General features: G+C 42.3%; 1 protein-coding gene across 19 annotated transcripts in view; it reads left to right on the top strand.

Moving 5' to 3' along the window:
• Window positions 1-22471, top strand: part of VEPH1 (ventricular zone expressed PH domain containing 1) — a 154004-nt gene that overhangs the window by 79408 nt on the left and 52125 nt on the right. For 13 of the 19 annotated variants that reach the window (XM_083613214.1, XM_083613211.1, XM_083613212.1 and 10 more), the window contains 4 exons: window positions 3887-4107; window positions 10901-11008; window positions 15549-15758; window positions 18712-19106. In XM_083613214.1, coding sequence (XP_083469340.1) covers window positions 3887-4107; window positions 10901-11008; window positions 15549-15758; window positions 18712-19106 — 934 coding nt within the window. Of the gene's footprint in view, window positions 1-3886; window positions 4108-10900; window positions 11009-15548; window positions 15759-18711; window positions 19107-22471 lie in introns of those variants that run through there. The other 6 variants (XR_014547960.1, XR_014547961.1, XM_083613201.1 and 3 more) reach the window with 2 other exon arrangements.

Consider the following 22471-nt stretch of genomic DNA (forward strand, 5'->3'; position numbering starts at 1 on the left):
CCACCCGCATCCCTTCGGGCCAAAGCAACAGTCTGGTGAACAGTGGGTTAAAATAAATCATTTAAAACATACTTGGCTGTCTCCCACCCACCCCTTTACCTGTAGCTATGATGTGCATTATGCAATAAGATGCCCCCATTATGCAAATTCACTGCCCCATTGCTGTCACAACCCCTGCTGGCTCTAGCTCCCATTGTCTATGCATTGGGTCTGAAGGTCTGAAGCATGAAGTTTCCGCTAAACATATGGAGCCCTCCATTTGGAGCCCTGCACCATCAGGAGAGAGTGTTCTTGTGCTCGGCTCCTGCTAGAGGGTTTCCCACAGGTGTCTGGGTGGCCACTATGAAAACAAGATGCTGGACTAGATGGACCAGCAGGGATCTTCCTACCGTATATACTCGAGTATAAGCTGGCTTTTTCAGCACATTTTTAATGCTGGAAAAAAAACCCTCGGCTTATACTCAAGTGAGGCGGGCGGTGGAGGTGGGACAAGCGGCCCGAAAGGAGCCCTTTCTCCTGCCACCGCTGCCCGCCTCTTGCAAGGGCAGGCACAGGAGCCACAGTTGGGAGAGGCACTGCACTGTGCTGTGCCTCTCCCAACCGCAGCTCCTATCCCTGCTCTTGCCAGCGGCAGAAGCAGCAGCGGAGGGACGAGCTGCCCGAAAGGAGCCCTTTTGGGCTGCTCCTTCTTCCTCCACCACCGCTGCTGCCACCACCAGATTTGTGGTGTGGTGAATGGGCTTATACGCGAGTCAATAAGTTTCCCCAGTTTTTTGTGCTAAAATTAGGTGCCTCGGCTTATATTTGGGTCAGCTTATACTCGAGTATATACGGTATGTTCTTCAAGTTAGTCATGACTTGCTGTTGAATTTGGTTGATCTTATAGGAACCTCTAGCCACTGTTGGAGGAAGAGGGGGGTAGGGGGAGCGCAGCGACCCAGGCACCATGATCCCAGTGGGGTGCCATCGTGGCTGCCCCCCCTGCTGGGCACCACGCCCCTGCTGGTGGTGTGCCACGCCCCCGGGATGCCCGCCACGCCCCCACCTGCATGAAGCTCCGCCACTGCCTCTAGCAAAGATCTTACAATGCAATGTCTGTTGAATAAATTCTCCAAAGTTGAATTATCAACCCTTTATAATGCCCAATAGTGGCGATAACTTTACCAAGATAAATCTAGAGTCACTCCACATTTGTCTTCTGCTGTTTGCTTATATTTTTTCATGCAGCAAAATAAAATAGCTTAAGCGGTTGCAACACTTTATATGAACATCACTCCCCTGTCAACAAATGTAATTGTATACCATAAAAATAGAAAATCTGCTTCCCATAAGGAACGTAAGGCTACCCACTCAAAAACCAAACCTACAATAACAATGGTAACTAAAATGCAAGCGTTATTTTTACAAGAGACTTCTGATCTTGGTCTTGCTAAAGATTATTGCTTTTAAGTCGATGATAATTTTTTTATAGACTTTTTGTGTGCACGTGTGTGCATATTAATTCCATATCCTATAATGGTATAGTTCATTATTCCTTGACAATTCCCTCTAGATGCATAGCAGAATTTCAGCACTTCTGGATTTCTGCCAGCTAGATCAAAGTAGGAAACGGCTGGATGATGCTTCCCGGCCCTCTTGAGTCTACTGCAGATATTGTCTGGGAAACCGAACTGTTCTTTAAATATTACTTAAGGTCTTGTTTATGTCTTGATCTCTCTGACCCTAAAGAAAAAGTGAAGAGATGGGTACAGTGATACCTCAGGTTAAGTACTTAATTCATTCCGGAGGTCCGTACTTAACCTGAAACTGTTCTTAACCTGAGGCACCACTTTAGCTAATGGGGCCTCCTGCTGCCGCCGCACCGCTGGACCACAATTTCTGTTCTTAACCTGAAGCAAAGTTCTTAACCTGAAGCACAATTTCTGGGTTAGCAGGGTCTGTAACCTGAAGCGTATGTAACCTGAAGTGTATGTATCCTGAGGTACCACTGTAGTATAAAATCATTATTTTCCAAATATATCAGCTACCTTTTAAATGCAAACTTTCTATTTGTTGAGCCCACTTCTTGAGATCTATATTCTATGTCCTCTCTGCTGTTTCTGATGAATGAATTAGCAAGGTCTTTCTTACACCTTCATTGTACTCATACTTCAATATTGTCTACTTCCTAATGAGATTCATTTTCAGGGTTTTGAGCTGAAAGACTTTTGGGGTGGTCAAACTTTGTATGGTATGTTCTTCTGGCCATAGCTCATTTATTCTCCACATGTGTTGTTGTTTTAATCAAAAAGCTGGCTGTCCTAACTTTCTTTGAGTTCAAAACACTGGATTTGACTCCCATTAGGAAGTAGGTGGGCCGTTTTTCACACCTTCATGAAACCCCCTGAAACAAATCACTATCTATATATCAGCAGCTGTTCCTGTATTTCCTGATTGGGAAAACAGCTGCTGCATGACAAAATTGACAGTTCCCCATGTTTTTTGTTGTTGTTGTTTAGTCGTTTAGTCATGTCCGACTCTTCTTGACCCCATGGACCAGAGCATGCCAGGCACTTCTGTCTTCCACTGCCTCCCGCAGTTTGGTCAAACTCATGCTGGTAGCTTCGAGAACACTATCCAACCATCTCGTCCTCTGTCGTCCCCTTCTCCTTGTGCCCTCCATCTTTCCCAACATCAGGGTCTTTTCCAGGGAGTCTTCTCTTCGTAAAAGAAAATATGCTAGGAGATCCACCTACAGATCTCCTGTGTAACATGTAGCTTGTCCCTGTGTCTGCTTATTGCTAGGTTTTCATGGCTGATACTGGAGAGGAAATCTAAGCCACAATCCTATGTATACTGTATGGGAGTAAGGCCCATTCTGGGAATGACATCTGAGTAAACGGCGTTTCCGTGCGCTGCTCTGATTCGCCAGAAGCAGTTTAGTCATGCTAGCCACATGACCCTGAAGCTGTTTGCGGACAAAACGCCGGCTCCCTTGGCCAGTAAAGAGAGATGAGCACTGCAACCCCAGAGTCGTCCACAACTGGACTTAATGGCCAGGGGTCCCTTTACCGTTAAACAAGCATAGCAGACCCTATTTTCCAGGGACGTCCCTGATGTAGAGAAGCCATCTCATTTTCTGATTTGACCCCGGAATGTCCCTCTTTTCCTTAGGATGTCTCTATTTTCATTGGAGAAATTTTGGAGGGTATGGCGTTATCCAACCTCGAAGCTGTCTGAAGGCAATCCTGTATAGGAAAGGGTTTTTTAAATTGTTTAAAGTTTTATTGTTTTTATATATGTTGGAAGTTACCCCGAGTGGCTGGGGCAACCCAGGAGGATGTGTGGAGTATAAATAATAAAATTATCATTATGAAATGGGACGTCCCCATTTTCATCGGAGAAATGTTTGAGGGTATGGCATAGACTGCCCATCTTTTCTTTTACAGATGTTGTACTTGTGGCAGTTCCTACTGATCTAGATCGGCCTGTTCACTCATTGGAATCATATTCCTTTCTTCTTGGCCTCTTCTTCCAATTTTACTAAGCTAGAAGAGCACTACAACCTCATTCCCTAATTAGGATTTATATTTGCCAATCACATTCCTCATTTATTTAGCCAGTATACAATATACACGACACCAGAGAATTTGAAAGGGGTCAGTGCTCCCCATTCTATCTTTATACACATTTTGCTTGAGTTATTTAAACAAAGACTTTCATTAAGTCTGTGTAACATGTTTATCCCAGCTGTACTTAGGATTTTTATTTTTCACTCAAATGCTCAAGTGGTTCGAATTCCTCCCCCACAAGTGTTCTGTGGATTTTATTTTTCTGGTAAAGTAGTCACAAGTTTTGAAACTAGCAGCGTTCACTTTAAAACACCATCTTTTTCTCAATTGAATAGGAAAGAGCCAGGATCTGCCTGATCTACTTGGTTAATCAGCTGGCCAACATGGAGCATTCATTTCACCATATTCTTCTGTTGGAGATCAAGCACATCACAGACACCTTCTCCAATATCCTGGGCATCCAGAGCAGAGACATTTATCGTATGAGCAACAGTTTCACAGCCATAGCAAAACTTCTCATCCAACAGCTGGAAAACGACGCCACCGCTGAGAGCAGGTAAGCCCAGTTCTTTTGTTCCTTTATATAGGTGACATAGCACATTAATGAATATGTGTGGCATCTTAGATGTGCTATGGTCACATTTAGTATATCAGTTGAAAAATATTTAACCATCAGATGCCTTTCTATTTAAAAAAAAATTATTTATAATTTTTCAGGGGGAAAATACAATTAATCATACATTTTCCAATAAACGTTCAATTAAAAAAAATGACTTCCTTTCTACCCTTCCATGGTTTTGTCATGGTTATCTTTTACTGCTGTGTATTATAGTTAATCAACACCTTCTTTTCTCAACTTTATTCTCAAATTAACTTTTACTGCTGAACTTACTCCACGCCTGCCAACCTACTAACTTACAGTATTGGTTTTTTTTTCATAATATACAGACATTTTCCAATCCTCCTTGAAGGCTGTCTCATTTTGTTCTCTAATTTTACTAGTCAAACTTGCTGATTCTACATACCCAGCCAGATGGGCGGGGTACAAATAATAAATTATTATTATTATTAAATTATTAAATAAATTATTATTATTATTATTATTTCAACTGCCAATCCCCTTTCGTGGGTATGGCCTCCTCCCCTGGTTTTGGGGCATATAATATTCTCGCTGCTGCAGTCATGTACACAAACAAATTCTATTGATTCTTTGGTGCATCTGGTCCAATTATCCCTAGAAGAAAAGATTCTGATATTTTGGGGAGAGACCTCTTAAAAAAATTTTTTATCTCATTATGTATCATCTCTTAATATCCCTTAGCTACTCTACAAGTCCACTACATATGATAAAATGTATCTCAGACACATTTCTTAAAGGATGGTGTTTTCTTATCAGCTGTGGTCTGATGACTAGTCATGTAGATCAGTTATTGGAGGATTTTATAATTGCTGAAGTTTCAGGAGGAGGCTCTTCTCTAAACCCTGGAGACCCTAAATATGTGCTACCAGCTCATATGTGAGTTCTGTAAGGCAAAGGTAAAGGGACCCCTGACCATTAGGTCCAGTTGTGGCCGACTCTGGGGTTGCAGCGCTCATCTCGCTTTATTGGCCGAGGGAGCCGGTGTACAGCTTCCGGGTCATGTGGCTAGCATGACTAAGCCACTTCGGGCGAACCAGAGCACCGCACGGAAATGCCGTTTACCTTCCCGCTGGAGCGGTACCTATTTATCTACTTGCACTTTGAGGTGCTTTCGAACTGCTAGGCTGGCAGGAGCAGAGACCAAGCAACAGGAGCTCACCCCGTCACGGGGATTCGAACCGCCGACCTTCTGATCGGCAAGTCCTAGGCTCTGGTTTAACCCACAGCGTCACCTGCATCCCATGTGAGTTCTGTAGGACAGCATATTTGAAAACAGCTTGTCATGCCATAGTGTGCAGGTGTAAGACTTCCTGAAACCACACTGTCCCTCACTGTACACATTTCCATTGAGCATTGAATACATGGAAGAGATTCCAATGGCCAGCGAAGAGCTTACCTTGCAAGCGGTAGAAGAGATGCGAATAAATCTCATATCAGCCAGCTTTTTACGGTACCTGAGAAGGGAAAGGATAAAAAGGTCTGTTTTCTGGGAAGTATTTGAAAGTGTGACTCCATTATTTAGCAGTATGGTTCAATTACTTTGAGGGACTTTGGCTCACATACTACAGAAAGAAAGGATAAATTTAAAAAATAGCAAGGATACACCACAGGCATTTTCCCATTCAGCCGCTTTGAGGGTTTTGGTTTTTGGGTTTGTTTTTTGTTTTTACAATCAAGTGATGTGTACATTTTATGAAATAAGATAAATAAATAAATAAATAAATAAATAAATAAATAAATAAATAAATAACTGGCAACTATAAATTCATAGTTTGAGATTGCAGGAGATGTTTAAGGAAACAGATAAAATAGTATTGGTCTATGGGTTGCATCCAGTTCTTCATGAATGGAGTAGCCCTAGCACAATGGGACTTTCCCTTCTCATGTACCCCTAAACACTGCTTGGGGAGGGCCCCCCCCCCTCTGGAGCAGATTATAAGGGGGCTGCAGGGGAGAGGATAAGATGAGGAAGGGCGAGTGAAAATCTGATGTGTTGGACACAACCCTATAACTGTATTGATACAGCTACACACTACACTTTTTAACATAGCAGATGTTTTTCAAGTCTGTTTTCTTAATAAACCCAATAAACATTAGCTAAGGCTGAATATTGGATTATAAAAGTTTTAGAAAAGCCTATTCTAACTGCTACAAGCATAACAATGAACACCAGTCTTCCTGTCTCACATCTAATACCTTAAAATCCCAGCAAACATCTCATTTCACTTTCCACTGGGGTATATTTTCATTAATGTGATATACCCAGCTGTTTTTCAAATAGCTGTCTATTAGCTCTACGCCACTCAGCTTCATAAACACTTTGCTGTACTTGCTTCCCAAAGCAAGTTTTAAATGTTTTCATATGCTCAGCTCTTTAAATGGTTACATTTTATTGAACTTCTAATAAGTCCTGTTCCTTGCACTCGATGCAAATAGCCATTTTAAGTGCAAGCATACAAAAAACACACAACCCATGTTAAATACAATTTTCAAAGCCTTCCTTAAAAATGTCAGTGTGTCCAAATGAAAAAGAAAACAGCACAAACTATGGACACAAACCTGTCAGAATTAAACTCTATTGATTCCAATGGGAGTGCCCTTAACTTCAGCAAAATCATTGGATTTCAAGTGTGCTCACCTTTCACTAGCATGTGCCCAGTATTTTAAAAGCATTCACTCTTATAATGAAATAGCACAAAACCTGTAAGGATACAGTAACTATTTTATTTCATCTATCCCTAGCGTGCTCATCAGTGAGTGAGTGTCGTATTAAGTAAAGCAAGACCAACTCCTCTGTGCAAACACAGTTCGCCTCAAACCTAGTGTGATAATATATGTCCAATAAGGACAAGTCATTTTTGTTGTCATATGCTACTAATGTGCAGTAATCCCTTTTAAATTGCATGAGATCCTCATCACTGGTATTAAGCAGATTTTAAAAGGTCAAGAGGAGATGGGAAATCACACATATGATAAGATGCAACACAGATGTCACTGACAATACAAATATGAAAAGCAGTCTTATGCTTGCAGTGGGAGCCAAAATACTGGATAGAATTAAAAATAGATGTAAAGGAAACTTAGTGGACTTGAAATTCTGCAAATGTCAGACAAACTAACCCGGCAAACGTGATAAAAATATTAATTACTAATAGCATTGTATCAGAAAATTGATGTGTATCCCATATGTATCTCTAAAGGCAACTCATAGAGGGAAAAACCTATCCCTGAACTCAAAGAAGTGTTCTGGAAGCCCAAAGGAGGTTGGGAGGAGTCATTCTGCAGACAAAGCCTATGATAAGATTATAGAGGGAAGCTGGCTGACAAATAAAATGTTATCACAATGCATACCCCTCAGCATCCCTCTGATCAAAACTGGGACACTTGTTTTTTCATCTCAAGCTCTCATGGGAGCCAGCTGGTTCTCACACAAGACCAAAAAATGAGCATCTTTTGATCTGGCGCTCTGGCACAAGCCAAGTGACTTTGCACTAGAGTGCTGGACCGAAAAACCGGGACATTCCAGGATCCAAAGAGAAGCCAGGATGGCTTCTGTAATTCCAGGATGTACCTGTTAAATCAAGGTGGTTGAGGAGCATCTGAAATAATAAATCATGGCTCTGAGAAAAAACAGGAGAACGCTGGTGTAAAACAATACTTGTCCCAAACTCCCAAAACTGGGTTCATACTTTTCCCTGGAGATTTGGGGTGGGGCCAAACAAGAGTTGAACTATAAAATGGTGGTTTTCTTGAGTCAAAATGAGAGTACCCCTAAACATTTTTAGGGAGGTAAAGCACTGCCTATAGGTGACCTGCAGAGGCACCACCACAGTGCCAGACAGCCAAACTCCTCATACCAGACTGTTAACAGGCAAGCCGTGTGTGTGTGTGTGTGTGTGTGTGTGTGTGTGTGTGTGTAATGACCAGAGTTGCAAGGCAATGCAATCCATGAATTTCCCAGTCTCCCTCAGCTTCCCATGGAAGATAACTTACAGGTCTCACTAAATTCAATAAGAATGTGTGCCAATCATCTTCATTAAAACATGCCAGGACTTTATTAATCTGCCCTGAAGAACTGCAAAAGGACACATGGTATTTGTATATTTAATATATATATATATATATTTGCATTATATTGTTACTAACTCACAGGACCACCACTGTTTAGGATTCCAGCCAGTTAGGCAGACAGCCTGCTAGGCTTTCCTCCAGGTTAGTATAAGCTGTTACATAAAGAGCACCTTGTTGGCTTATATTGGAGGAAGAACTTACATTTCTACCTGAACAATGCAGATTCTCTCCCTAACCTTCTTCCCACCCCCACCCCAAATCTTCAGGGGAAAGTGTGAACCTGGTTTTGGGAGTTTGGGGCAAGTATTGTTTTACACCAGAGTTGTCCTGTTTTTTCCTCAGAGCTATGATTTATTATTTCAGAGGTAAGAACGGGATTTGGTCTTCAAGGGCAAGGATCCAAAACAGGATCTGTTAGGGACCTCTAAAACAATCTCCTCTTGTTGAGGGTAAATCTCTCGTCTTATGAAACTGGTTTGCTCACAGGATTGATGACAGGACACGACAAATCCTTTTACTTCAAGGCAGCTGTCTTGTGTGCTGTCAAAAGCTGAAGCAACAGAAAGTTATACGTAAAATGAGTTGGTGTTTCCTGCTGGAGTTGTGTTTGCAACATGCACAATGCCAGTTCAGCGCCAATAGGTCTCAGCTCTTTAACAAGAAGGTTGATTCCATTTGTTACTATTTCCCATCTGTTACTTCATTTTTACAAATATTCAGCTTAGCACTCCTTGGCTTCAATCCGTCGTCTGTCATCTGATAGGGGTAGTTTTTGCTTGTGCTTCAGATACGTCCCTCCAGTTGAAGTCACTGGTATGTGAACTGGAATAATGGCTGCCTCCCAGGTTGTTGTTTTAAACCATTAGAGATGGTGTAAGGTTGTTTGAAGTTGAACACGGGATGAAGAAACTCCGTGCTGCAAAGTTGGATGGAGTGCACACATAAGCTATCTGCTGTTCGTTCCTGGAAGAAATGGTGGTGATAGGAAAATGGCAACACTTAGGTCAACGCTGCCTTCAAGTTGATATGGCTCTTTAGAAATCTGCTGCCCATCTCTACCTCTAGTTTTCTCTAGATTTATAAATTTTCACTGTACCATTCTATACAGAAACCTGTGTGTAAATCCTAATGACCAGGAGTCAGCAAGGTTTATCTTGCCTGGCTGGATCAGTCCCTTGGAGATCCGTCCGCGGGCTGGATTGCGGGCACGCATGAGTGTGCGTGCCTGCAATTTTTGCCATCTGCACGTGCACAGATGCAATTTTCGGCATGTGTGCAGATGTGATTTTCGGCGCCGTGGAATTGAGTTCTTGCACTGTGCTGTGCCAGTTTAGCACAGCGCGGGAGTGGGCAGCTTGGTTCTGGGGTGGCTCGTGGGCCGGTCAAATGACCTCCATGGGCCACTTCTGGCCCATGGGCCTTAGGTTGCTGACCCCTGCTAATGACTGTACACGCGCTCAAAAGTTGACACTTGTCATGCTTACTCAGTATGCACCATATAGTGAAAGGGACACAGGTGGCGCTGTGGTCTAAACCACTGAGCCTTTTGGGCTTGCCGATCAGAAGGTTGATGGTTCAAATCCCTGCAACTGAGTGAGCTCCAATTGCTCTGACCCAGCTCCTGCCAACCTAGCAGTTCAAAAGGACACCAGTTCAAGTAGATAAATAGGTACTGATGTGGCAGGAAGGTAAATGGCGTTTCCATGAGCTCTGGTTTCCGTCACGGTGTTCCATTGCGCCAGAAGTGGTTTAGTCATGCTGGCCACATGACCTGGAAAGCTGTCTGTGGGCAAACACTGGCTCCCTTGGCCTGAAAGTGAGATGAGCCCCACAAACCCATAGTTCCCTTTGACTGGAGTCCTTTACCTTTTTACCTATACAGTATAGTGAAGCACACAGATCCGCAACGGGTGTACAGCCTGAACCCATTTCTTCCATGGAAAAGCATTCCACCTCATAATTATTCAGTGTTTGAAGTAGCCCTGACTCTGAGGTCAGATGCAAATATCAAAGCTGGTTTTGAATTAACAATGTAATTTGAAAATTTGTGTGTCGACAATAATTCATTCCTTTAGGAAACCTGCAGTTACTGTACTTATAGGGAAGTGACTTTTCATACAGTAATTGTTGGCCTGAATCCTTTGACATGGGGAATTTTGCATATATCTGATGTAATTAAAACCATGTGTTAATGAAAACCATGCAGTATTAGAATGCCCCGGCCCCCTGCTGATCCCAAAGATTCAGGTCATTCAAATGTGAATGAAGAATTTTAATATATAGTGATTTCATCTTAGAAATCAACCATGGTCAACTTAACAACAAACAGAAAATGCAGATCTACAGAAACCTCCCAACCACAATTCTTGAGAATAACAAGGCATGAAATTTTCATTGTATCCTTTTTTTGGTTTTGTTTATTTTTCTTAATAGCCGGATGAACTGAATTCCTTTTCATTGTAAGCGAGGCTTGATCTGCCATATCTGATTTGGCTCTTGCAGCCCCTTACACCTTTTATTTTCACTACCATTCGTCCATTTTAAGACAGCGCTTTGCCAAGATAAGCAATGTTGAAAGTGCATGATGATATTGATGTGCTCTTTGGAAATGATCCAGTGTAGGATATTTTTTCCACAGGGCCATGCATCTTGATTATGACCATTTGCTCTTAGGAAGGTTCATATCAGGGCTCACCAAGCAACTTTTCACCATTGCTCAAACTTTTTCAGAACCACTAAAATCACTGTAAGTAGAGATCCTGCTATAGAATTAATTTTAGCGTAAGTCCTTTAGGGAGAGCAGAATACTAATCACTTTGGGCTAGATAGCTTTATGCAGGTTGCCTCTGAGCTCCCACCTCTTCCTATATTGGTAGCAGGGAGATTTTAATACTGCCTGCCTCTCAAGCTTGCTGTAAATATTGCTGAGATAATGTATGAAAGGCACTTAGAACAGTTTCTGGGCATAGTGGGCAAGTTTATGAAATATTTTTCAAATGTCAAAATTCTAGGGCTATGATGATTTACTTAGAGTAGACCTGCTGAAGTTGACTTATTGTCTAGCTAAGTTAGGGCCAACAAAGGTCCGTATAGTTAAAGCTATGGTTTTCCCAGTAGTGATATATGGAAGTGAGAGCTGGACCATAAAGAAGGCTGATCGCTGAAGAATTGATGCTTTTGAATTATGGTGCTGGAGGAGACTCTTGAGAGTCCCATGGACTGCAAGAAGATCAAACCAATCCATTCTTAAGGAAATCAGCCCTGAGCGCTCACTGGAAGGACAGATCCTGAAGCTGAGACTCCAATACTTTGGCCACCTCATGAGAAGAGAAGACTCCCTGGAAAAGACCCTGATGTTGGGAAAGATGGAGGGCACAAGGAGAAGGGGACGACAGAGGACGAGATGGTTGGACAGTGTTCTCGAAGCTACCAGCATGAGTTTGACCAAACTGCGGGAGGCAGTGGAAGACAGGAGTGCCTGGCGTGCTCTGGTCCATGGGGTCACAAAGAGTCGGACACGACTAAACAACTAAACAACAACAAGTTAGGGCCATTGATTTCAGTGGTCTACTCTGAGTGAAAGTTAGCTGACTACCACCCTAGAGTTTGGGCAGAACATCTTGGAATTAAACCTATTCACAATTTTCACCAGTAATTAGTTTTATTGCTGACTCTTTTCCTAGAAGAGGCAAGAGAGGAGGAGACATATCTCACAGTTGTACATAGTATGAAGGCTATAAGTGAAGCATTTCATGCTTGTTCCATTAGTCTTACTTTCCAGCAAACAGTTTGCCTGGAAAACCACATTGTTCTGGAGGTCAGCCTGGACGTAAACAAGCAGAATACAATGTTGGACCCCCTGAAGAGGATCTCCGGGGACAAGATTTTGGGGGCTGGCTTTGGCGAGACAGCACAGAATCCTCTATTCTGAGAATTCCACTTGTGTGATATTAGCTAACTAGAGGAGTCTTAAGCCAAGTTAGATATTTTATAGATTGCTAAGCCATAGTAAACAATGTACATGCAAATGTAGAACAAAATGTCCCCTTAAAAACAGCAGACTGTTACAAACATTTCTTTCTATGACCTGACATTGATGCAGACTCTTATGCTGCCTTGAACACATTTTACTCTTTACATATTATATTTAGTGAATTTTCTTTTTTTTTAATATAATTTTTAGTAGTTTTTTTTAACATATCATTTTCAATAGTAATTAAACATACTTTTACATCTTATTCAAATTTTTGACTTCCGTCAATCCTGTCTGAAAATTGTCCAATCTAATCTCTCAGTATGCATTTCTTATCTTCCCTATTACATTTCAAACTCATAACCAATATCTCTATCTTTTTCTACTTTGTAACACTTCTTATATTTCTCCTTACAAAACTTCTTGTAGTCCTACTAGCGTAATTTGTTGATTACAGTTGCTCTTCAAATAATTCATATACTTATTCCAATCTTCTGTAAATCTCTGGTCCCGCAGGTTTCGAATCCTTCCTGTCATTTTGTCCAATTCTGCATAGTCCATTAATTTCATCTGCCATTCTTCTTTCGTCGGAATTTCTTCTTGTTTCCATTTCTGGGTAACAATACTCTTGCCGCAGTTGTTGCATATAAAAACAATTTAACATCTTGCCTATTAATGTCCTGACCTATAATACCAAGTAAAAAGTGAATTTTCAATCAGATCTCCATACAGTTCATGAGTAGAATGAGGATCTAATAGTAGGAACTCAGAAAAGTTTATGCAATTCATTGTCACAAGATGTAGTGATGAGTTTAAACCCTTCTCAGGTGGTTCCAGAGGGACTGCAAGTATTTAGAGGATGTGCATACAGGAGAAAGTAACACCCCCACATGTCTCTACCCTAGTATGCATATGTGAATGCACATCTTCAAATTGCCTATACATGTACACTCAAATGCACATAGGCATCTCTCCCTGTTCCTTCTGAGGCTCTATACCCTAACTTACCCTTAACTTTGAGCTATTGGTCAACCCCATCACAAAACATCCATAAGCTCTCCCTTTTCCAATCTTGGACCCCTACATAGAATCAAAGAGAATACAATATGGCTAGCACAGCTGTATCTCCTATCCTTTTAAGGCAGGTATGGGGAACTGGATCCAACTGGGGGTAGATTCAGGAGTTTCCCGACTTCAGCAGGTCACTTTGACAGGTGTGTGAGGGCAGACACCTGTCAATGATGCCAGGAGATACCACTTCAAAGAAGAAGTTGGGAGCACACTTAGGGTCCACTCCCAATTCTTCCTTCCTTTTTTGCAAGCCGAGGCTGCGAAGGAAGGAAGGAAGGAAGGAAGGAAGGAAGGAAGGAAGGAAGGAAGGAAGGAAGGAAGGATCTGGAACACACCTTTTCAGCTGTAATTTGGTTCTTTTTGAATGTAATGCCTTTTTCTGCGTTGGAGATTCAAGGGATGCAAAACTGCTAGATATGCAGCGGTCTTTTTCAGCTCAGGGAAAGAGTCTTACAGGGACACACCAGCTAGTTCCAAGCTGCTACTATATTCAGTGCTATTTTTCCGGGAAAAATAAGTGCCGGAACTCACTATGAACGCCTCCTTTGTTCTCTTCAATGACAATGGTGCTCACCAGCAGGTGCCAAAACTGAGCTCCTGCTGGAAAAAAGCCCTGACGTATATTGATGTTGGTGAGGCTCTAGCAAACTGTTTGCAGATGGCTGTTTCGAAACTGACTGTGGGATTTATGGTCTGACAGTGTGGTCTTTTATCTGTGTACTATGATGCTTTTATTGCATTTTATTGGGGTAAATTAGATTTTTATTGTAATGCAAGTTTTTGTTTTGAATATGATTTATTACTGAAAGCCATTCCATGGATTGTGTTTTGTCCAGGAACAAGGTGCAACGTGTGTGTGTGTGTGTGTGTGTGTGTGTGTGTGCAGCTATGTTTTCTTGCCACAGTGCACCAGGACAACATTGCTTCCAGGCACTCTGGGGGAAAGAAAATGCCAGCACACAGACCACTGAAGGGAGAAAACGCCTCTCTTGTTTCTGCCACCACTGGAAGACTCCCATCTTTATTCTCTGCAACCCCCTTCCCCACTCCACATTTTGTGCACCCTGCAGTCTGTCTGGAGGGCACTAAAAAGATTGATTATTTTGATGTATATATAAGAATATGTGTCACCTATGTGTATACACACACACACACACACACACACACACACACACACATTTATATACATTGACAGCAAATTAGTTGCAGGTGTCTAAAGGCTGCTCGTTATATATAGCACTTTTACTAATCTGTTCTAAATTGCATTTTAGAATACTTGCCTTAGAGATGTCCAGCTGGTATTCAAGATCATATCACTGGGAATTCTTCCTCTAGCTCTTTGCTTAGACATCCAAATTTATTTCTCATCTATTGTTCTCTTAGTAATATATTCAGCAGTAGCCCTTGAGGCAGTTTGCACAATACGGACATAGCCACACTGCACCCACATGTAGGCCTCTACACAAGGTGATGATGCCATTGATTCAAGCAGGGGGCAAGCCAGTCTAGGCATCCTCACAGCGTATAGCTGGTGGTGTCAAAAGTCCCCTGTTCTTGAGCGCCAGTGTGGTGTAGTGGTTAAGAGCAGTAGACTCGTAATCTGGTGAACCGGATTCGCGTCTCCGCTCCTCCACATGCAGCTGCTGGGTGACCTTGGGCTAGTCATACTTCTTTGAAGTCTCTCAGCCCCACTCACCTCACAGAGTCTTTGTTGTGGAGGAGGAAGGGAAAGGAGAATGTAAGCTGCTTTGAGACTCCTTCGGGTAGTGATAAAGCGGGATATCAAATCCAAACTACTACTACTACTACTACTACTACTACTCTTCTTCTTCTTCTTCTTCTTCTCACTGATTGTAATATATTTCCACAGAGCGAAATGTTTGAAATTATCTTGTAAAAGTTGCCTCTAAAGTCAATTTAGTCAACTCCTTATGACAGATATATGATACAGCCTTTTATTTATTTTGGCACCTTTTTACACCACTCTTTGGCCAAATATGACATATGGGAAGGAGCTGTGAGGTAAGACCGACAGTAGAGAATTATATAGCACAAGTCAGAAAGGTGTAGGCCTGGACTAAATGGGAATGATGATCCCTCGAAAGAACCTGGCCACAGATGCACTTGGAATAAATGCTGGCATATATATGGACCCTTAGAGATACATATATATTTTTTATTTTTACCACCTGCAAAATAGGACGATGTTTCTGTTAACCCCCCAGTTTTTCACTTCTCCTAGGGTAGAAGATGTTGCTGAAACAGAATCTCCTTCTCAGCTGGATGACTTAAAATCCACTATGAATGGGAATGAAGACGATGAAAAGCTTCAGGTTAAAAAACAAGCTTTTGAAGAGAAAATAAACATTGACAGCAGTACTCCTGGCTCTGTACGCCGGTATAGTCTTGGCCAGGTTTCTAAAGAAGAAAGGAAGGACATGAGGTTTAACAGGTATGCTTCAGTGCAGTGTGTCAGTGGTTTTGCATGCCGATTGGTTTTCCCATACATAATTTTTCATGGAAAAAAACCCCCAAATGTTAAAGTGAACAGGCAAGTTACATAGTACCTGTGGGCATCAGACATTTAATTGTATCCAGACATCTTGTCAATAACTCTAAGAGCTGGATAAGATCTCCGAGTTATTTGTTTAACCTACCTTGTGCTCCAGAGTGCAGGGGGAGGTGCAAAGGAACACTGGATTTGAAAAAGTTCAGGCAAAAATGAAGATCGCTTTCCGTAAGTATAGTTGGCGAAATTCTTTTGGCAATTTGGACACCTTAACAGCAGGTTTATAAGCACTGTCAACGAGTGAAAAGTATGCAGACATACATAAATATATAGTCAAAGCAGATCCAGAGAAAACGAAAGGTACAAATGCAGCAAACAATTGGTTAGAATTAATCTGGCATAATGCAAAATTAATAAAGACAAAGCATTAAAAGAGATTGTATCACATATGTAAAGCATTAGGGATAACAACAGCAAAAGAAACCCACCCCCAAACAAGAAAGTCCTATCTAGGGCAGTATTTCTTTGTAAATAATGTTAATCTTCAGGTTTTTAAGATGTTGAATTAAACAATAGCACAAGCCAGGTCTTGCGCTAACTGTTACCTAGACTGGGCACTGATCAAGGGCTGTAGGTGCTCAGAAGGGCCCTTCACCAGCCCAACAAAGCTGTGCCACCCTGCCGCCTCCTCACTGGGCCCCTCGGTCATTTTCATGGTGGGACAGCTGTTTCTGAACGGGAGTCAAGCTTGGCTCACATCTGCAGTGGCTCCCCACCATTTTCATTTACCAAAAATGCAATGCCCCAGCCCATCAGAGCTATGAAATCTATGGGTTTCATAGATCTTTGTACTAGAGCGTTGCATTCCCTGGTAAATTAAAATGGCAGGCAGCAACCATGGGTGGGAGCTGAGCTTAGCTCCTGTTCAGAAGCGGTACTTCTGCCAGGGGCCCAGTTGCTACAGTGGTGGCAGTGGGGGGTAGGGTGGGGAAGAGATTTGGTTGCATTGGGTGGTGTGTGTGTTTGGGGGGGCCCTCTGAAGTCTGGTGCCCACTCTGGAACAAGCTACCATGTAATCCTCCAGTAGCAAGATTTCTCAAAACAATTTCTGATAAATAATCCTGTTAAGAATTTTCGAGTAGAGATGCCAGCTGTCCCAGTTCTGAAATCCCAAGGCCATTATGATCTGAGCCAGGTGCCCCTCTAATTTCAGCTCAGATTGGGGTGACTTGGTGGCAGATCTCTGTCAATGCCAACCTTTCCTACTGCTAACTTTTCTTCCACTACTACCCTTTTCCATACAGTCCCAGACCAACCAAAACCCTTTTATGGCAATTGTAATCATATAGAGGGGTGGAGCAGGTCTGTGCCCTCTGGCTACACTTCTGCCATCACATCCCCTACCATCCACACATTAAGGAAACAATGGTAAAGGTGAGCCTGGTGTATATGTATGTAGCTCTCGATGTGAGATGGAATACTGCACAATCAAGGCTCCCGATCACATGGCAAGACATCCCCCCTGATGCACAAATGCTGGGAATCAGAGCCAGAATAGCACATGACGGCCAGGCCAGAACTAGTGGCACAGGCCCATTCTCTCCTCCACCTAATTCAATAACATAGGGGTGAATACCCCAAAAGGACTCAAGTTGCAAGTGGGCGGGGGCAGAACTGGCAGATATAAGACTGGCAAAAGCCATCCACTCATTTGATAATAGAAGGCTTCACCGAGTGGCAAGGAGGGAGCAGCTTTTGCCTTTGTTGAAACTTGGATAGTTTTCTGTGTTAATCTCAAAGGCAGAAGAGCATAAATTTACACTGAAATTCCATTAAAGCAGTGCACTTACATCCCAGACCCATTCTTACGAATTTGCTTGGCACGCAAGTTGCAGCTTACAACATCAGTTGAAACTTTTAAAAAAGTTTAAGTTTTCAATAGAGGTCACATCTGTTTTCAGCGGGAGAAGATGAATCATCTATGAGGTTCGCTCATTTCTCAAGGACAAAACTGTGTATTTCCTTAATTATTGGAAAGAAGGCTAACAAACAAAAATACTTGCAGTAGATATGGCCATTTTGAATGGTTATTTCTGCTGTGCAGTGTGATTAATTTTTTCAGTAGTTTATGTGGTATATACTCTGAGTCACTGTATTGATTTTGGATTTGGATATTATTAGATAAGGTGTTGGCCACAATGAGATGATCAGCAAATATCAGCAGTGAGCCTCGAGCTTTTATGTTCCCTCCTTACCTCTCTCCTTCCTTCACAATCAAACTTTTTGTTAGCAGCAAATAATAGCTTGCAATTTAACCTGACAAGTATAATAGGTTTGCACAAACCAGAATCCCAGACCATCATCCCAGACTGGTTTGAGGAAATCAGCTTCGGTTTATGCAAAAGAACTATAGTAAAGGACCCCTGACCATTAGGTCCAGTCATGGCTGACTCTGGGGTTGCGGCACTCATCTCACTTTATTGGCAGAGGGAGCCGGCATACAGCTTCCGGGTCATGTGGCCAGCATGACTAAGCCGCTTCTGGCGAACCAGAGCAGTGCACGGAAATGCCGTTTACCTTCCTGCCAGAGCGGTACCTATTTATCTACTTGCACTTTGATGTGCTTTCGAACTGCTAGGTTGGCAGGAGCAGGGACCGAGCAACGGGAGCTCACCTGTCACGGGGATTCGAACTGCCGACCTTCTGATCAGCAAGTCCTAGGCTCTGTGGTTTAACCCACAGCGCCACCCGCGTCCCTATAAAGCAACTATCATTTAGTGCTAATTATGGTTTGGAGCTAATTAAGGTTCTTACTCTCCCCCCCCCCCCGCCATGCACCACAGTCCATTTTGCCTTTTGCCCAAGCCATTTGTTCCTGCCTTTGTTTACACTGCAGGTCCAAGAGTCTAGCTTTGCATGCTGTCCGTTTGAGGAGTGTTCATTCTGACAATGGACAAGAGATGGAGAATGGAGATGTTACAGCCGGCATCTCTTTCACAGATATCTATCTGAGCCAAGAAGCCGACAAATTGCCTTCCAGTGCAGACACTGAAGAGTCGCAGCTGGAACAGTCTTCACTTTCTCACCCAAGTATCAAATGTACAGAACCAGAGAATCTGCCAGAACCCGTTAAAGAAAACTGCCATGAAGGGAGCCCGAAGACAATACAGAATCCTGCCGAGTATCAAGATAAGCTTTACTTTCACTTAAAGGAAAATCTCTCTAAAGTGAAAGCATATGTCATGGAGATGGGGAAGAAAATTCCTCTCCCAGATGAGTGTGTTATTGAAGGTAAGAGGCCTGACCCTTTGAAATGATGGGAGCATTTTAGAAAATACTTTAGGACCTTCTTTTAAGCTGTCAACCAGCCTCCTCTAAGCATGAGTTCTTTTCACTAGCTGAAACGTGTTTCTGCATAACAGCGTTGTTTTAAAAGGCACTGTCTTGAGATTCCTTCTTGCCTCTGCGTTGTTTCTGTGCTTCATTGTGCTTTACCTCATAAAGGACCTGCTAGCAGGCTGCCCTTGCATGCTTGCTGTGTGCTTCCGCTAACAAGTCCTATATGTGCTCAGAGTTCCCAGGACTCTTTTTCATGGGTTGTATCTAACTAGTTTATGCTCAGAGTAGTAGACCCACTGTAATGAATTAGTTGGTCATGAATGCAATGCACTAAGTTCCAAGTATTACTGCTAGTGTATAAAGCCCTAAAAGGTTTAGGACCAGGTTACCTGAAAGACCGCCTTGTCTCTTTTACACTGGCTAGATCACCATGATCACCTGCAGAGATATCTTCTGAGGCCCTCCTTCATGTGCCTCCTCCCTGAGAGGTCAGGAAGGTGGCAACACGAGAACGGGCCTTCTCTGCAGTGGCTCCCCATCTGTGGAATGCTCTCCCCAGGGAAGTTCGCCTGGCGACTTCATTACACACCTTTAGGCGCCAGGCAAAAACGTTCCTTTTTAACCAGGCCTTTGGCTGACCTAATCAACATCCTATACCCTTTAAAATGTGGCTCTTTTTTCAGGGGGGGTATTGGATTATTGCTTTTATTTTGATTTTATATATTGTGATTTTTTTTTGTGAACTGCCCTGAGACCTCCGGGTATAGGGCAGTATATAAATTCAATGAATGAATGAATGAATGAATGAATGAATGAATGAATGAGAAGCCCTCCTAATTTCCCCACAGTTGTATCCTATTGGGTTCATTTCAGTGTGAACCAAAGCTTTTAGCATGGTGACTCCAGTAATTAAACTGTGCCATTATTGTAGAATTCTCTTTTACTGTTGTAATTTCCTGAGAATTCCTTAAGTAAGATTATTGAGGCAAAATTCCCAGAGTAAGACACGTTGTAAGATTGATGTGACTGATACTCCATACATGCACAGCCATACCTTCATGTCCATTGCACGTGGGACACTTAGCTAATATTTCCATAACTCCAAAAACTACTTGTTCTGAAATTTGGCTGCAATCTGAACTTCTTTAATTTCTGCAGTTAGTACATCAAGAGCGAGACTCTTCTTCATCCCACCCATTTCTTAAGAAACTGTTCACAAGATCCTGCTACAAATAATACACAGCTGTTTGGTGTTGCATTAGCCAAACTGGAATTTGCTGCAATTTTATTAATATTAAATGTAAGGAGTATGGTGAATACGCAATCTGTGTCAAACCACACATGACTAACAGTTTGTTACAACATGACTGTACTGCAATATACAAGGTATAAGTACGAAGAGTTCTCAGAACTGCCACTTCAGTTGTGTTCTATATACCTTTAAAATGAAACATTATTTCTTTGATTAGTGTTCTTGGGAAGCATCTATCATTTTGAAAAGCAAAATAATCCCACTCAAAAATACATATTCAGGGTGCTCTCTAGGTAGGCACAAGTATATTTGTTTACACACATGCACATAAAAACAGGAAGTGACACCATGTTGAGTGGGAGGGGCAAGGGAGCAGGAGGCATAGATCTAAGAAATGTGTTAAATGGATGCACATATCTGAACTTCCAGTAAGACCCTTGGAAATTTGGGGCTGTGCATGAGAAAGTGAGAGCCATGATGGCTTTAGGATTTTCATGACAATCCCAGTATTTTCAGGGCATTTGGAGGGTTGGGTATACTTTGGGTAAACACACTTGGGATTTGGGTGAGTGTTGCTTACTGGTGCAGCTTTGAGCAGTTAGTCAACAAATCAGTGAGAATTTGTATAGAAATGCCTTTAAGATTTAATGAAACCTACAGTTGAGAAACCAGTTTAGTTCCTTGTTCTATATTTCTTTAGGGAAACTTCACTTAATCTATTTAAGGACCCCTTCAAAGACCTAGGAGATCCCAGAGTGCAGGAAATTTGTTCCACTGGTAGCTTTTCTCATACAATGATTTAGCAATGATGTGATATAGGCCCTGCTATTGAGTCCTCTCTTGGCAAGAAAGGAAAAGGATTGTGATTCACATAAAGCTTCAGTTTGCCATAGTTAAACGATGGGCTTATCCACACTTTTGCCCCACTCAGCCTGGATAACTCAGTTGGTTGGAACATGGTTCTGATAATGCCAAGGATGCAGGTTCGATCCCCGTATGGGACAGCTGCATATTCCTGCATTGCAGGGGTTGGACTAGATGATCCTCAGGGTCCCTTACAACTCTAAAATTCTATGGTTCTTTCCAGGCACAGGTCCATGTCCAAGTGCCCTCTTTTTTGCTCCAGAGCTTCCCCCTCAAAAACCCGCTCTTTAAAGCTGAATTGGAGCAAACAGCTATTCAGGTTTTCTGTGGATTGTTGTTTGCTCTGATTCAGCTTCAGAGAAAAACAGTGGGGCCGTCAGACAGAGAGCTTTAAAGTGCAGACTGTGCCTGAAAAGTGTGGCAGAAAGGTAAGTGTGGATAAGCCCTAGCTGTTATGATTCTTATAACTATGTATCCCACTTTACAGAGGATAACACTCTATTTGAAGGGTTGCCTGCGGACAATCCACAATTTGAAGGACTCCTCTATTTGAAGAGTTGTCCCATCCAGTTCTTAAAGTACAGACCCAGAAGAAGGGATGGAAGCAGACAGCTTGAAGTTGCCCCTCAGCAGTTACCTCCTGAGCAATAAGCACACAAGCCACACAGCCCCACTGTGGAGGGATGCACAGCCTTTCTAGTTAATTATACAGCAGTTAATTATTCCAAATTTGCATCAACACATATAAATTAGTGTGTGCAAGTTTTATGCACTCCTGCACCCTATTTTGCTCTCTTTTCAGTGGTACACTTCTTCTTTAGCAGGCCTTATGCGGCCACCCTAAGAGTAACTCTCCCGCCTCTTGTTCCCGGCAAGGACTTTGCTTGAGTTGGGTAGCAATTTTGAAGTGAATGGCTATTTAGTTAGTTTAGGAGTGTCCTTTGCTTGGCTAGAAATGTTATCTTTTGTTGTGAAAATCAAACCCCATGACAACCTGGCACAGGTTCATATTTATGTCTATGAGGCTGCAATCCTATACATGCTTAGCTAGGAGTAAGTCCCAGGGCACTCAGTAAGCAGAAGTAGTTCTAGAATTGGGCTGCATAACTTGGAGCTCAAGTTTAGTGCTTAGGTATTTCAGAGGGGGAAGAAACAAGATCCAAACCATAAAAAAACTGATCTGTTAAATTTAATAAAGAAC

This window comes from Podarcis filfolensis, assembly GCF_964270895.1.
Source record: "Podarcis filfolensis genome assembly, chromosome: 5".
NCBI lineage: Eukaryota > Metazoa > Chordata > Lepidosauria > Squamata > Lacertidae > Podarcis > Podarcis filfolensis.